The sequence below is a fragment of the Erigeron canadensis genome, chromosome 5 (genome assembly GCF_010389155.1).
Source record: "Erigeron canadensis isolate Cc75 chromosome 5, C_canadensis_v1, whole genome shotgun sequence".
In the NCBI taxonomy this organism is placed as follows: Eukaryota; Viridiplantae; Streptophyta; class Magnoliopsida; order Asterales; family Asteraceae; genus Erigeron; species Erigeron canadensis.
In genome coordinates, this window is record NC_057765.1 from 36397645 (window position 1) to 36415023 (window position 17379).

Genomic DNA, 17379 nt, shown 5'->3' on the forward strand with positions numbered 1-17379 from the left:
ATTTTTCCTGGGTATTCTTTGAATCGACAAGATCAATTATGTATCCATAAATTCTGTCTGCGACGTACTTAAACTTCATGCTCGCCTTGTTTTTACAAACTAAATATGCACCACTGTTTCCATGATATATCTTGAAACTTTCCTAGAATCTTTATCCATATAAAACTTTGGCTTTGCACTTCATTTCTTAATCTCTGCCATGAGGGTACCATTCTGTTAAAACATGCTTCATTTCTCATTTTCCATATACACCACCAAGTTGCGAATAATTGAGTGAACGACAAGGTGTTTCCTACATTTTCCTTTATCAAATAGACACACTAGAAGTCAAATAGAGAATGCAAAAATAGGATTAATTTTGCACCAACTACTGCACAACAAATTAGCAAATTCACATGAGATTAAAATATGATCAATGGTCTCTTGAAACCGATTGCAAAGAGGTCAAAGGAGAGATGGAACCTGTATGTTTCTTTTTAACAGCGCCATTTTCATGGGGATTCGGTCCATTTCTGCCATTTTCGAGTGTGAGACATTTAACCCAAAGATGTTGCTTTTAGTTAATTAATTTCCAGCCGAGAAACAAGTGAGGAACACCTCATGATTTGTGGAAGAACATTCCCCTAAAACCATGAGATCATCCGCATACATGGAATGTGTTATAAAAGGTCCCGCGTTTGGGAGTCTAATGCCCCTTAGGAGTTAGGATGCCCATTTTTTGAAGCTTTAGAGAACACACAGTTAAGAGCTTCCAAAGCAATAATAAAAAGAAAAGGAGACAACGGGTCTCCTTGTCTAACCCCTCGATAACACTTAAAGTTATTGAAGAAAAGTGGACATGGGGACTTCTGTCAGGGCGCAACGTAACTAAGGGATTCCTAAAGTTAACGAGTATGAAGCATAATGAATTAATGATAATCGAATCATTTTGATGGTAATATCAATAATAAAAGTTACATTGCTTAAGTAAACAGTCATTTTTCTTTTGAACGGCATATTAAAGGAAACAATCGGTGTTAACAAATGATATATATTAGCAAAATGAATCAGATTGGCTTTGATTATGTGGAAAAGGTGGTCGTGGACCATCCTGGAGACTTTTATTGCTTCCATGGCCATATAGTGGTCCGCAACACAAACAGCTTGGAGCCTATTACACCTCCATAGTAATGAGGTGGACCAGGTTGGAGCATTGGAACCACAAGCCAGTAGCTTTAATGGACCATGAACAACTTGGAGCATAATGGACCATGAACAACTTGGAGCATATGGTGCTCTTTCGTATATGCCATGGTCCTGAATGGTGGAACCTCTCACAACACTCAGAGTGATGTAGATTCACAAGTCAGGTAAGAGTAAGACAACAATTTCACACCGCCCAATTATCGGATTAAAAACATCATAAAAATTATAGTTTAAAACTAACAATTTCATTGATGGAGAACTTGCATCGAAGCATTACAACTTTATACTCTGAAATATGATCATTCGACTCGATTCTGATGCCTACAATATAAGAAAGTATCCGGACTAACACAAGTATGAACCATTAAAGGTTCAGTTAACAGACTACAAAAGAGAAGTAATCAAGCTTCATGTGTTATGTTATTGCACACCGTTTGAGTGGAGTTAAGTAAACGAAGTTATTGCTTGTAATCTTGTGGTCTTAGGTGTCCATGGCAATTGCTTCAGGAAGGCGGATTAGTTTATGAGGAGACATGGGAGATTTTGGCTTATGAGAAGGCCCTGTTAATCTGCTACTGCCGTTTTCTTTCAGTACTCCTAGGCCTGTGATTCCAAGAACTTTTCTGACTTCATTTGCCAACTCTATGACCATGTCATCTTCATGACCTGTGTACCATGTAGCATACACATATCAGAGTTGAGTACAAGATAAAAAGACAGTAGATATATCCATATACCCCACAAATCGGTTGATGCTGGTTATGTTACATTGATAAGAAGCTAAACCAGGTAAAATCAACAAAAATTAGGTTAAGAATAAATAGGTCAAAACAGGTTTGAAACTTGCACAAATCCTCTTGAACCACTTTATTCAGAAAAAAACAAGCATATTACTAATATAATCGAGCTTATGCCTTATGTAATCATAAATGTTCACCAACTATTTTAAAACCACCAATTTTAAGCAGTTCAACAATAAATTAAGTTCTATAGTCTATACAGAAAAAAAGCCAAAAATGATGCATTCAAGATTTATTGGGACGTCTTGTGATCAACTTGTAGTTTTCACTGGACGCAGTCACGCAGGGAAGATTAGAAAAAGGTTTAATATGATGCCTTAGGACCATCATGATAGTGTTGGTGATAGTGAAAGAAATGCTAGTGTGACAATTTTCTGGTTTTTATGACAATTGCATATCAAGAAGGATAAGCAGGAATTTCAGTGGGGCAAGAAAGCAATAAATGACAATGAACATGCAAGTAATTTATAAATGGAAATATGCCAGAAAATGATGTCTCTATTAGAAAATCGCTTTAAAATTTTATGGGAAAAAGAAGCATGAAGGAACCTGTGGGGTAAAGGCAATAGATGACAATGAACTAAAGCAATAAATACTTGAAAATTCCACCACGGATGCATCTACAATGGTAAAAGCGATAGACGGTAAACAAGGAAATATGAATGTAAAAAACGTACCAATATCAAACATTGCCTTCTCCAGCAAGAAAACGTAGTCTCTGTTGTTTCCGCAGGGGCCAAAAGCAGTTGCAATTTGTCTGGAAATATATGGTAATGAGATAAGCAGCAAAACAAAAATTTTAAAAATTGTGAAAAAGACAAAGCAATGGAGAATGGTAACTATGCGACCTTGCCATATCCTCCAATGGTGCAGGCCCAAGATAATACTTGTTATTTTCCTTATCTGGAGTTGACGTGAAGCTGTAACAAGCGACAAAAATATTAGTTATATTTGCATGCGTCTGGTGAATCTTATTTACATGTAAAAGTAAGAAATTAGAAATATCTACGGTCGGTAGCATGATTACATCTAGTCTAGTTAAGAAATAAAAGATGATACAAATATATAATGACTTACACCATAACTCCTGTTAAAGTAGGCCCATCAATATCCCCTTCCTGAATCAAAAGTTAGCAAAATGTCAAATCTTGGCTTCGCAATTGAATATGTCGATATATGCAGGCAAAAGATGAAATCCTTACTGTAATAGAAAATTCACATATATGCATATTTACCTTAAAAAAGTCTACAGAGGTCTTCTCATCATACTCGCACTCTCTGTTTTCTAGATACTGAAAGATAGACGAAACATCTTATGTAAGACTTTGAACTGAAAACTCTTGATTGTACTATTTTGAAGGACTTGTTTCCATTTCAAGTGAGTTGATTAAAATTAACACAAGCCTGTAAAAGGCAAACTAGCAGGAGCTTGTGGCAAGCAAATCCATAGACAAGATTTTCAAGTTTGGCAACCCACAAGCCGAATTTCTTTTTTTTTTTTTTAACAATCTATGGGTTGCCCTTAGCTAGGAGTTTTCCAGGCCAGAATGCTACCCACTCCGATACCTCCAATACACCACATGGGGGGAGAAACCCCCAATTAAATTAATTGGGAGCTTTTGCCATGAACCAAACTTAAACCTATGTTTGGGTCAAATACCACCCTACTAGCTAGAGAAAGATAAAGTAAATTCCAGAAGTAGCTTGACATATCCACTTATCAGTTATCATACGTACCGCCATTGCCAATCTTTCCTTCTCTTCATCTCCTCTTACACAATACACAGTTCCCCACTGAAAGAAAATCCGTGATAATAATTAGCATTTGAACCGATCTCAAGCAAAACATACACTACTTCAGTAATCAATCATATGAAGAAATACCAACTCTAAAATCAACTGAAATTGCAAAAAAGTCAAAAATTGACGTCTACTTACGCAGATGGCTCCTTCCTTGTATTCAAGTGTGCACGTCCTCGCAGGGTGCTCAGGTGTACCTCTATGATCAATACATGCTGTGACAGAAAGAAATGAAATTTCTTTTTTCAGTTAACACAAAAATGACTAAAAAAAGAAACAAATAAAATGTTAAATCTTTACACAGGCTCTTACCGAGGTCAAACACACGTCGATAATTCTTGATGTACCCAATCATTTTTTCGTCATAATCAAAACCCGGGTTCCACACCAATGAGCCATACCCAAACACCCAGAAAACCATGATTTTTTCAACACTTCACAAACTACAATCTGTATAAAATTACTAACACATCAGCTACATAATTCGATAAAGTTTTGATTTTTATTCAAAAATACATACATTAGCAACATATAAGAAGCTATTTGACAACATTTCAAGCCTAAATTTACCAACTTTTAATTAAAATACTCTTATAGTAATTATAATTTGACTTTTAAAATAATAACACCCCTACCACCTTTCTATAGCCATCAGATTTCTAAATCAGATTCAATTAAAATATCAATAATAAACTCATTCAACTTTTCACCAAAAGCCAAAGTTTGACTTTTTTATATCATTTATACTACTTTCCAAATATGTAAGACACATATAGATATAGATATATCTAGCAACATTTGACAATAGTATTTATCTAATATATTAACTAAATACATAATAAATCAGAAATAAATTATTTTTATACTTTAAAATCAATAAAACTCTAAAAACTAATAAAAAATATATTTTTTTTAATAAAAAGTAATAAAATTTAGGGGTTTTATTTACTTTCCAAAACAAAAACCTAACCAAAAAAATGTAAACATTTATAAAATAGCTCAAATAAACTAATCAATCACACAAGTGAAACATTATTTAAGTAGAAAAATATTAGAAATAAAATCCAAAATAGCTGAAGTTAAATTAGCCCATATCTAACAAATCTATATTTTTGTCATCATTCAAAAACATACACATAGAAATAGATACAACATATATACATATATATATATATATATAAATATAATTTATAAGGTAAAAAATAAGAATCTGAAATAAATTGATTGATTGAGCTTACAAGTGGTAATGTGTGATGGTGGTTGAATAATATGTAATAAATAAATCTGACGAATATATAGATATAGATTTATGGGGATGAATTAAATAAATGGAAAATGAAGAAATTAGGGTTTTGGGATCAATAGATTTGGCGGTGGCGGTGGCGGGGGTGTTCCGGCGAGATAGACGAAAGAGATTTTTTATTTATTATAGAAAGATCTCTTTCTTTTGTGTTAATGTGTGTATAGGCCGGATGTGAATAAAGGTAAAAGGTTGAGGACTATTTATAGAAGTGTTATTTACCTTTTCTTCTTTTGGTAGGTAAAAGTGTAAAACTAACTCATGTTTTTTTTTTTTTCCACATTGTAACTAACTCATGGTTGTTTTTTCCACGTTATAACAAACTCATGTTCTTATGTGTATACATGTATGTATGTATGTAAATGTATCATCTAATGATATTTATGGATGTATTCATGTATGATGAGTGTTAGATAACTAACCATGCATAGGTGGTGGGTGCTTTACGACTTTACATGTATTTTTTTTAAGTATATATCAATATTTTAAATACCGATTGAGGTCGATAACACTAGTTTGATTGGGATTTTGAGGGATGTTTGGTTTTTTACCGGTATCTTATTTATTTTATACTTAGTTCGAAGCGGTTGGTTTCTTGCTTTTTCGTGTCGTTTTTTAATTCAATTGGTTTTATGAATAGTTATATTAAAAGAGATCTTTAAAGTTTTTCTATGATGATGTGAAGTTTGAATGTTATTTTTGTAAACTTTATAACCTTTTCTATTATAACTATTTGGTGGTATTTTTATAAAAAGAAATAAAAAAGAAAATACTCTTACAGTATTTATATGATCACACGATCACATCAACCAAAAAAAAGAAAAAAAGAAAAAAAAAACTAAAAATATGTACTATATCGAATCTATTGTCTCATATAAACTTGTTACACTAAAACTAAGTTCCGCCTTCAAAAGTAATTGGACCATTTCAAGTGTTAATAAAATATAAGGTTTTGTTAATGATCTTTTAAGGCTATTATTAAAACTAACTTAATGCATCATAATTTGTAAATTATTGTTGAGAAGTTTAGGAGAATAATTTTACATTTTTTAATATGTAACGTATTAGTTTTTAAACATATAATAAGTTGTTGTTTACAAAGATATTATAGAATAGTGAAAGACGTAAATTAAAGTTGTCATCCCACACCACACCGAAGACATGATGAGGTATTCTTCGCAACAAGAAAACCATTTTGAAATCGATGTACCACAACGGTACTGCTTTGTTTTGTAGGTTTCCTACTCCACGACATAAAACTTGATCATTTATTAAGAATACGCTTAAATTAAAATCACAACATTATTTCGTTATTTTCGCTAATGTAAATGAATGTCATGCGGCATGATGTGCATGCATGCCATCCATAGATTGAGGAGGTTCATTGAATCTGGACACTCATCTATTAAGTCGAAGTTGAACCACTAATCTTTTCATCAATTATACATTAATTAGTTTTCAATTAAAGAGTACGTAACCCTTTTTAATCAAGTAACGTTTGAAATTGAATACATATCTAACCGCCCCCTGTACGGAGTATTTACTACACTCTTTTATAACAATAAAATCTTCTCCGGCTTATACATATTGTTGTTGTCATTAACGTCATCACCACTCACCAACACAATCACCCATTAAAATAAATTATCGTCATCATACCATTTTGTATGTTGTAAAATAGTAAATTATCGTTACTGACTACATGAGTACCGTATTAGTATGTGTTTGTGTGTGAGAAATAATTGTTATTCATAGATTATTAGGCTTTAATACAGGAATCATTGTTTCCTCTACTCTTAATATTTGATAAAGTCTTTGAAAGCTAGAGTTCTAATTGCCAGCCTATTCATTTTCATGAGGAAATGTTTTCTTTGATTGAATAATCTACATGGTAATTTTAATTAGTAAACGCAACTAAATTAGATTAACAAGAACATTAATCACTTTATAATCAGTAGCTATATATAGTGTAAATTACTAAATTAATTAGCTATAGTGTTTATGGGTTTAATTAATTCAATTTTCTTTACAATCGTTTTCAACAACAACATGAAATACTTTCATTCTCATTCCTAATTAGTTTCCCAAACCCACGTATCAAACACACCCTAATATTCCCAAACCCACCTAATTTAATTTATGTTATGAAAAATTGGGTCATATTATCCGATCCGTATCCAAAGTTTTTGCTGCCACCTAATAATACAATAATATTCCATCCTCTTGCCAATATATTCCCCGTATCACTAGATTCATTGAACCTAGACTCTATATTGTTTATCATTATGTATTGCCTTGAAGTTGCACATATTGAATATTTGTTATGCTTTTAGAAAATTTCAAACGCGGAATGCCTGCCATTGTGTGAGTATTACGAGTAATTAAACTTTTTGATTTGATTTCACTGAATTTGTAGCCAGTCAACTAAAATTTGTCGATTCACATTTTAAATTACTAAAATTTCATGATGTTCTCAACTTTTAAGGTTGTCATCAGGTGTATCTTTTGATCATACGACTAGCAACTTAAGGTTGGCTCGTATCCAATTTTAACTAAATCAAATATTTGGGAGCTTTCGGATGGCGGTTCCCACACATACACAAAATGAAATTAATTGCAGATTGCAAGTGTAACGAACCACATATTTAAAAAAAAATTATTTATTAATTTGATATTATAACCATTTTGAAGACAATACTTATGATATATTAAATATATACAAAAAAAAAAATCCAATATTTAATTTATGCGGGCGTACATAAATACCAAAGGCACAAGGTATAAGAGATCACTAACCCATAATGACAAATACATTCTAATATATTATCATCTCCAAAGCACGTTTACACCTCAATCCTCTTATTGTTCTGGTCTTCTGGGTTGCCTATAAAAATGGGAACAACTAAACAATAAGCGTCACAGCTTAGTGAGTACATCCATATACACATACATATATCATGGCCAACACATCAATTGCCTTAGGAACATAATGTCAACCCGGTCTTACATAATGTTCCTAAGCAAATCAACTAATAGCATATGGATCCATACCAGTGCCACTAAGTACATCGAGTCGTCACCCGGTACCGTGGTCTCTACTCATCATCAACAATATAAGTTAACATGAATTAATGCCCACCGGTCTCACATAATACATGTTAACCCCCATGGTACAAATACATGTAGATAGATGTACTCACTAAGCTGTGACGCTTATTGTTTAGTTGTTCCCATTTTTATAGGCAACCCAGAAGACCAGAACAATAAGAGGATTGAGGTGTAAACGTGCTTTGGAGATGATAATATATTAGAATGTATTTGTCATTATGGGTTAGTGATCTCTTATACCTTGTTCCTTTGGTATTTATGTACGCCCGCATAAATTAAATAATGAATATATATAACTAATGACATTTTAATGAATATGATTTTTTTCTAAAATATGATGAAAATAAATATGAAATATTATATTTTCCAAGAAATTTATATCTATGTGTCTTCAACATCTTTTCTCTACCAAGAAAATTATTTCATTTGCATTTTCTTGCGTTCATATCCGCTACAAAACACATCCTTAGTGAATTCACACGCCAAATTTTTAAGGTTTAAATTGTTTTTTAGGTTAATGACTTAGGTTAAAGTATAATTTTCTATTGATAAATGATAATGATAAATCAACCTAAAAATCAACCTAATTATAAAATATGACTTTTGAAAGAAATTAAGGGATAAGATTAAATTTTTTTTAACGGAATCCACATATGAAGTGTTTATATGATTATTTATAAATCAATAATTTTTTAAATAAGATACTATAATTTTAAGTGTATTAACACTACAACAAATTAGTTGATTCTACACACTTTATTCTACACAATTTTAAAAAGTGTGTAGAATTTGTTGATTTGTTCGCACTTAAAAATGTGTACAAATAGTCTACATAAAAAAATGCGAAGAAATGTAGAAGTTTCACATTTAAAAATGTGAAAAAAAATGTACACACTAATAAGTGTGTACAAATTTTATATTTTATGCACTTATAAATGTGGAGATCATTTATTCCTAAGTGATTTCTACACACTTTCGTAGAACTCATCCGTGAAGAAGTGATTTTTCAGTGCGAAGAAATCACCCGCGAAGAAAATGATCTTTACATTAAAAAGCGCGTACATATCTAATATTGTATACACATATTAGTGTGTAAACATTTTCTTCACACTTTTAAATGTGAAACTTTTAATTTTTTTCACTTTTTAATGTAGACTATTTGTACACATATTTAAGTGCGAACAACTTAACCAAAATTTACGCATTTTTAAGGAGTGCGTAGAAAAAGTGAGTACAAACAACAAATTTGTTGTAGTGTAAATTAAATAAAAAACATATCGTAAAAAGTAAATGACAAATACTATCCATTATCGTATTTAAATGATAACTTATGAATACATTACGAATTTGACATATGCTTACACTGACATCGTGTTATGTTTTTTTTTATATATATTCTTATTTTTATATATATTAAAAGACAACTGACCTAATATTTTATTGAGCAATTATAACTCTTGATTCTATCTAATTAAAAATTGCTTACGTCATCATTATTAAGATTACCATATACTTAAAAGAGTTTTAATTCTAATGAAACTACATAGACGATTATAGTGTTGTTTTTATTATCATTAACAATAACATTGTTATTAATTTATGATAAGGATATCAGTTAAATTATATAAACCACGACATATAGAACCATAACCCCACGAATTCTTTAAAACCCCAAAATCTATTCTTAACAACCATGGCTGATTAGAAGAAGATTATGTTTTTACAAGACCTCAATGACGACAAGATGAACACTTTTTTGGCTCAATGAAGAGTATATAACGTGGGTTAGTGTATACTGATATACCTTTGCTTAAACTTTGGTTGTGTTTCATTGATTTGTCTATTGATTAAATCATTAGTATGGTTGTGTTTTATTGATTTGTCTATTGATTAAATCATTAGTATAGTATATTTTTCCAACACCTTTTTTATTAAATCAAATCCTAACGGGAGAATTAATATAACTGTAGTCATGGAAATGATATTCGGATATATCATTGGTGTTTCTTTTGCATGTACTCTGTTACTTTATGATTTTTGGATCTCAAAATCAAATGATACATTAAGTTTGATGCTCTATCTTTTTTTTTTTTTTTTTGCCATCATCAGTCTAAAAGCCTCTTGAACGGAGTTTCCTTAAAAATCTCGGTTCGTCTAATACACTATAACGCTTAGCTATTTAAAAGCAATTTGTGGTGTCTAAGCTATATAAGTGGATTTGCAAGTGTAAATTTGTGGTGTCTAAGCTATATAAGTGGATTTGCAAGTGTAAAAAATCACGTATCTACAATGATGTAATCTAGGAGTAGTGTATGTATTTTATATATATGCTATTATTATTATTATTTCAAGATAGTATTCTTGATTATATTGTATCTATAATGTCCAGTTTTCACGTTTGAATAATTGTATGTGACCATCTTTTCGGTAAAATCATAAAAAGGCCTGAAGGTGTTAATATATGACAATGAATGGAAGACAAATAACACAACATCGAATGCTGGCTATAAATAAATATTGCGAAAGATGAAGGAAATACATGTTTCTAATTATGGATGGCTTAATGTTAGATACATTCTTAACATCTAAACTTAGTGGATTTTTTTTATTAAATTTTTACATCTGGATTTACAAGGCTTTTTGGACTGCATAAATTAATAAATTGTATTTTGATAATAACTTTATCTTTATAATGTCCTAAAACGGTAAAAACTTATTTTTAAAATGCCGTAAACTAATCCCGTGTATTTGATACGGGTCTAAAATCTTGTATATACTAAAAGATAACTGACATAATAACTTATTAATCAATAAAAAATGCTTAATTTCATCAAATTAAAATTTGCTTATGTCTAATTCATAATGAAATTAAAAAAATGGATATAAACAAAATTTAATATTTATATTTTTTGTTTTTTTTCCTCGAAAATATGAAACTAAAATATAAATGAAAATATCCATAGTCCAAACGTATATGTATACTATAATTTTATTTTTGCGTTTCAACCGGCGAAGTCATTATTCATCTTTGAAACAGTCGAAGTCAAAAAAAACCAAAATAATTTGTTTGTTTAGTTTTTATTTAGCAGTAGTAAAGAAACAAAACACTTGAATGTTTAATACTTTTAATACTTAAATACTATTTAACCGAATTTTAAAATAATCATTTAATATTTTTATATGTAAACCAACAAATTAATAAACTCATTATTTTGGTCTTGAGGTATGTTCTCACATGAAGGGTGTGTTTGGTAGAAAACTTTTAGGAGTTTTTAGGGGCTTCAAGCTTTTGGGAAAAAGCTCTTATCCAATAAAAAGCTTTGTTTGGTTGAGGATCTTCAAGCTTTTAGATTTGGAGAAAAAGCTAGTTTTTGAAACGCTAGTATACATAGCGTTTAACACGAGCCGGAGGTTTTTAGCATATAAGATTACCTATATAACCTCTAATATTTTATTTAGCGATAGAATTGTAAATGTGAAAGAAAAGAATTGTTCATTGGTTAATTTCTATTGGATCACATGGTTGAAGGAGAGTCGGTTGTAACACACTAACACATGCCTCCAATTTATTCTTATCTTTGTTGTATATGCTTAAAAAATTTTTTATTAGGATACATATAATAAAAATATAATAAAACATACAGAATGTAATGTGAGTATGAGACATTATATATGGTTAAAACTTAGATAAAATATGTATACACATGTTGTATTAGTTTTTTAAAAATTTTATTAATGTCTATTTGTGTAATTTTATACATTTTACTAAAAGCTCAAACTACTCCACCAAACGTTTAAAAATATCCAAAAAACTTTAGCTACTAGCCTTCAGCTACAGCTACCGGCTACCAACTAGCTGCTACCAGCTACTAGCCCCAACTAGTTTTGCCAAACATACCCGAAGTCGAATGGTCACACGAGTACATAATATTTTTTTGATATGTTTATGATGATACTGTATAATTTATACAAATAAAAGTATTTAGGTAAATTTTAAAAAATACAATCCTTCATTAATATATTTAGGAATCCATTGATATATTTTAGAAAGTTTATAAATTTTTTTATCTTAATATATACGGTGATGAATGTAAATCTCATTAAAAGGGAATGTAGTTTAGTATTTATTAATTAGTAATTTAGTATTTAATAATTCAAGAAATTATTTTAAAAGTGGTAAATGATGCAAGCAAAGTAATCTAAGGGTTGGAATTCAACTTTGCTTCTCATTTAAGGGCTATGGCTTTTTTAAAAATAAATTTAGAAGGCTATTTTATTATTATTGGGAGATATAACCTTTTTAAGATGGTCTATACCAAAAATCATAAGTATTGTCTTCAAAATGGTTATCGAGAATATCAAATTAATAAATAAAAAGAATTTTAAATACGTGGGGCGTTACAAGATCATCAAATAAGAGGTATGGTTTCGTTTGAGATTATTATTCATCAGTGTGCTTGTTAAAATGAATTGGGTTTTTAAGCTTGTAATATTGTTTGAATATATATATAAAAGTCCAAATAATATGGTAAGGGTAATTTTAAAATGATGCCATCGTAGTTGGATGATTGCTTGATTGGCTAGCCTCTAGTGATCCTATTATGATGTTTGGCTAAAGAATTGTTTTATGGGATTATGAAGTATAAATTGGTTAGGCTTGACAGAGCTAACAATCGATAATGAAGAGATTGAGATGTTAAAATTGACATGAAAATGGAACTTTAATATTAAGTAAATGAGCCAACACCATGATAAGGTTTAAGTTATTGGCTAAATTGGTGATGTTGAAGAACGAGTTAGTGGTTTAATGAATTTCAATTGTATTGATAAGTGCTCATGTGGAAATTGATATATTAAATTAGTCAATGGTCGTGGCCAAGGTGAGTACATCTATCTACATGTATTTGTACCATGGGGTTAACATGAATTATGTAAGACCGGTGGGCCTTAATTCATGTTAACTTATGTTGTTATGATTGGTAAAGACCACGGTACCGGGTGACGACTCGATGTACTTAGTGGCACTGGTATGGATCCATATGCTATTGGTTGATTTGCTTAGAAACATTATGTAAGACCGGGTTGGCATTATGTTCTTAAGGCTATTGATGTGTTGCCCATGATATGTGTATATGTATATGGGTGTACTCACTAAGCTGTGACGCTTATGGTTTCGTTTTTCCCATTTTTATAGGCAACCCAAAAGATTCAGACAATAAGAGAATTGATGTGTAAAAGTGCTTTGGAGGTGGTGACATCTTAAAATATACTTATCATTATGGGTTAGTGATCTCTTATACCTTGTGTTTTTGGTATTTATATATGTCCACAACAATTAAATATTTGATCATTTTTACGTATATATATAATATCACCTTTTTAAGATGGTCTATATTTTAAATTATAATTTTGTTTTTAAAATGGTTATCAAAACTATTAGATTAATAAATAAAAAGAATTTTAAATTATGAGACGTTACAGCAAGGGCCCGAAATCAACCATTAGTAATGCAAGCTACCTCAATGACTCCCTAGCAATGGTTGATCGAATTATCCTAAATATCCTTTCACTTCCACCATCACCACCAACGATAATAATATTTGACATCACCACCAATCAATGCCACCATCAAATCGACATCATTACCACCTTTGTCATGTTGTGTGGATATCGTGCTAGTTTTTTAAAAAGTATATACATATGAGAAATGATGAATACTCCTAAAAGTCACCTCCTAAAGCCATAAGATTGTGACATGTAAATTTCATTAATTCTCTTTCCTAGTTTAATCATTTGATTTTGCCATTTGTATTCATCTTATAATTAGGAGGATTTTTAGACTATTTAGTTCGAAGGGTTAATCATTTTCCTATTTAAGTAAAATAAAACAACTATTAAAATATAAATAAATAAAATAATAGGTTTTTCACTGAAAATTACAATGCATTATAAAAATCACCGTGCATCATTACATATATACCTATATTTTGTAAATATTCGTGCATCAACTTTTATTATGATCTAAAAGTTAAGATATCATTCTACTTATTTTAAGTTAATACTTATTTTATAATAACTGTTAATATATATCGAATGGTTGCCTATGCGGCGGTAATATAAAGATACGAGTATAGGACAACACCACGGGTAGGTAGACACGTTTTTTTTAACTCTTTGCTGGTTATATTATAAAATAACACTATCTATGACTTGCACGATTTAATTATACAAAAGTAAAGTCAATGAAATGGTTTTTAAGAATAAACCATTGTTAACCAAATGTATTATTCACCAAATCTAATTTCACGTAAAGTAAGGATAGTAAGTAAACATCGATCTTAAAAATTTACTCCTAAATGTTACGAGCTCGATCTAGTCATTATCTTCCATATATACTAGTAGATATGTAAGCACATTATAAGTTGTTATTTGTTATAATGTAAGCTATAGGTCCGAAAGTACTATTGTTTATTTTTAGCGTATATTCATGAAAAAAACTATAAAAACGGTTAAAAGTTATTTTTAATAAACTATTGATTTTATGTATAACAATTTAATACGTGTTAAATAAAACATGACCCTATTGTTATGACTAGCAAAATCATTATTAGATTTTTTTGAAAGGTGAATTTCACTTGAGAACTTCATGTCGCGATTCGACAACGGGAGGTTAATATACGTTGTCTTAACCGGGTCCACGTTAAATAGCTCCCTCGAAGTAGTAATGCCTATTTCAAATACCCGATGGGGGGAAAACCCTCTACTAATCCGCCCGAATACACGACGATCAAGAGGGGTAAACCCTGTCCCCTCAGACTTGAACCTGGGTATACCCAAGCCAAGCCTTCATAGGAAGACTTCCTATGTACTTCCCAAGTCTTGAACCCAAGACCTTTTACTTATAAGATAAGTGCTCAACCACTTGAGCTAACTAGGACTAGGAAGTACAAAATCATTATTAAATAACTGTACAAGTTATTAGTAAATTGGTTTTTAAATGTTTTTCACCAAAATTCAAGTTCTTTCTCGTAATGAAGATAGCACGTAAGATTTTGAGATGAACTACAATTGGTGGATTTGGCATGAATCATGAAACGGAATACAAAGGTTGCAAAAGATAAATGTAGTACTCCACTCATTTCGTTTTATTTATACCCACATGTTGGATCTATATGGTCTAATATATAGATGATCCAAAGTTAGCCGAATGACAAACTTCCTTTTAATAAAAAAAACAGTGACTGTAATATCCATATATTATGTTGTTACATATGATTCAGGAGTCAAACTCATCACATAAGTTTAAGTATAATGCATGAAAAATAATATATATCAAAAACAAAGTTATTGTGTAAAGTATAGTTACGGGCAATTTTTATTTTTTTGGGGGGCCCGTTTATGATTTTTAAATGGGCCAACATCATTTTGATTAGGCCTGTTTTTGTTTAATTATTTTTAGGGTTAGACATATATATATATATTTTTTTTAGCCTTCTGTTTTGATCTTTTGAATAATTTCCAATTTTGTTTATAAAAATAACTTATTTTAATTGAATATTATCATTTTATCAATGAAAATAAAATAGATGTTAGATAAGTTCATTAATTTACGTTCACTATACGCAAAGATGGTTGCGAGGGGACACGTTAAAAGTTGTTTGTCATACATATAAGAGTCCTATTCGATAATGTAAAAAAAAATGAACCTTAGCTCGGGAATAAAAAAATGGACCATCAAAAGAATTTCGTTACTTACACCGGGTGTAACACTCGTATTTAAAAGGTATTTTAATATATAAATGTCACACGTGCCATACAAGGTATTATTAAATGAAAACTTATTCAATCATAATGCAGGAACCATAAAATATAGTTTTTTTTATGAAATAGTTAGCTTATATATATATATAAATATATATATAATATATATATATATATGGTGATCATCAAATGAGAATGAAATTAAAATAAAAACAAATAAGAATACTTAAAAACTATATTTTGATACATTAAAAGTCCATAAAACTAACATAGTGTATAACTAATTATCATTATCTAAGTGTTTAACAACACATTGGCATGTCAAAATTAAGAAAATCATATTTTTTTGTTTTGTGCATCCATCTTGGATGCATATTCTTTAAAATGATGTATCCAACAAAAAACGTGATTTTTTCGATTTTGACAGATCAATGTGTTGTTAGATACTTAAATAATGATAATTAGCTATGCACTATGTTAGTTTTATGGACTTTTAATGCATCAAAATGATGTTTTTAAGTGTTCTCACCGTTCTTATTTTAAAAGTGTTTTCACCGGAGTGTTAACATATATATATATATATATATATATATATTACATAACTATTATGATAGTTACAATTAAAACAGCTCAAGTTTATTATTCTACTAATGAAAAGATATCTTAAAGTTAATGCTTCAATGACCAATGACTTTCAAAGAATAAGCTTACGACAACGAAAATAATATTCATATGTATTTCCAATTTTTTTTTCTTAATTAAAAAAAAATTACACATATACTATTTAAAATTTAAAATTATGCTGTACCCAAATTGTAATTAGGGCAGTTGACTGTTGCCCATATGGTAGATTGGTCCTTAAATATACGTATCAACGAGATATGTCACTCATACGTTGCCCCAGGAGACATCATATTTATTGTGTTCTGTACGATGTAAACTTTATAACATATTTTCACAAAAATTACATAGTTCGAAAAACTGAATTGATATTTATCTTTTACTTCGTAATGAGTAAGCAAATATAAATTTAAAGAATTTCTGACAATATAATTTTATAACATATTAAAATACGAGCATATAAGTTATAAAAGATAATAAGTATGGAAATAAAAATAATAAAATAAAAACACAAAATAATAGTAATACAAATACATTCAAACTAATATTCATAATCATTGAAAATAGAAAGTGAAACGAAAAATAATCCATAATAATAAAACATTAACAAAATAAAATAGAAAACTAACAGATATTGCAAACTAATATTCAGAGATGATGTGTATATATTTGAAGCATACCCACTACTATTACGTGTATATATACTATTTAATATGTTTCACGTTTAATGAGATGAGATAATTAAAAAATGTAAGAGAAATTGTAATGGAGGAGTGTGTGGACGGCGTGGAAGTTAAGCCATCG

General features: G+C 30.0%; 1 protein-coding gene across 1 annotated transcript; it reads right to left on the reverse strand.

Moving 5' to 3' along the window:
* Nucleotides 1–1408: 1408 nt before the first annotated feature.
* On the reverse strand, nt 1409–5097 carry LOC122599451 (gamma-glutamylcyclotransferase 2-1-like). Its single transcript, XM_043771965.1, has 9 exons — nt 5024–5097; nt 4098–4235; nt 3924–4000; nt 3723–3779; nt 3221–3277; nt 3063–3103; nt 2834–2905; nt 2663–2742; nt 1409–1851 (listed from the first exon to the last, which is right to left on the reverse strand). Exons 2-9 carry the CDS (start codon nt 4204–4206, stop codon nt 1667–1669), a joined length of 678 nt encoding a protein of 225 aa, XP_043627900.1. The 5' UTR covers nt 4207–4235; nt 5024–5097; the 3' UTR covers nt 1409–1666.
* Between the last annotated feature and the right edge of the window lie 12282 nt (nt 5098–17379).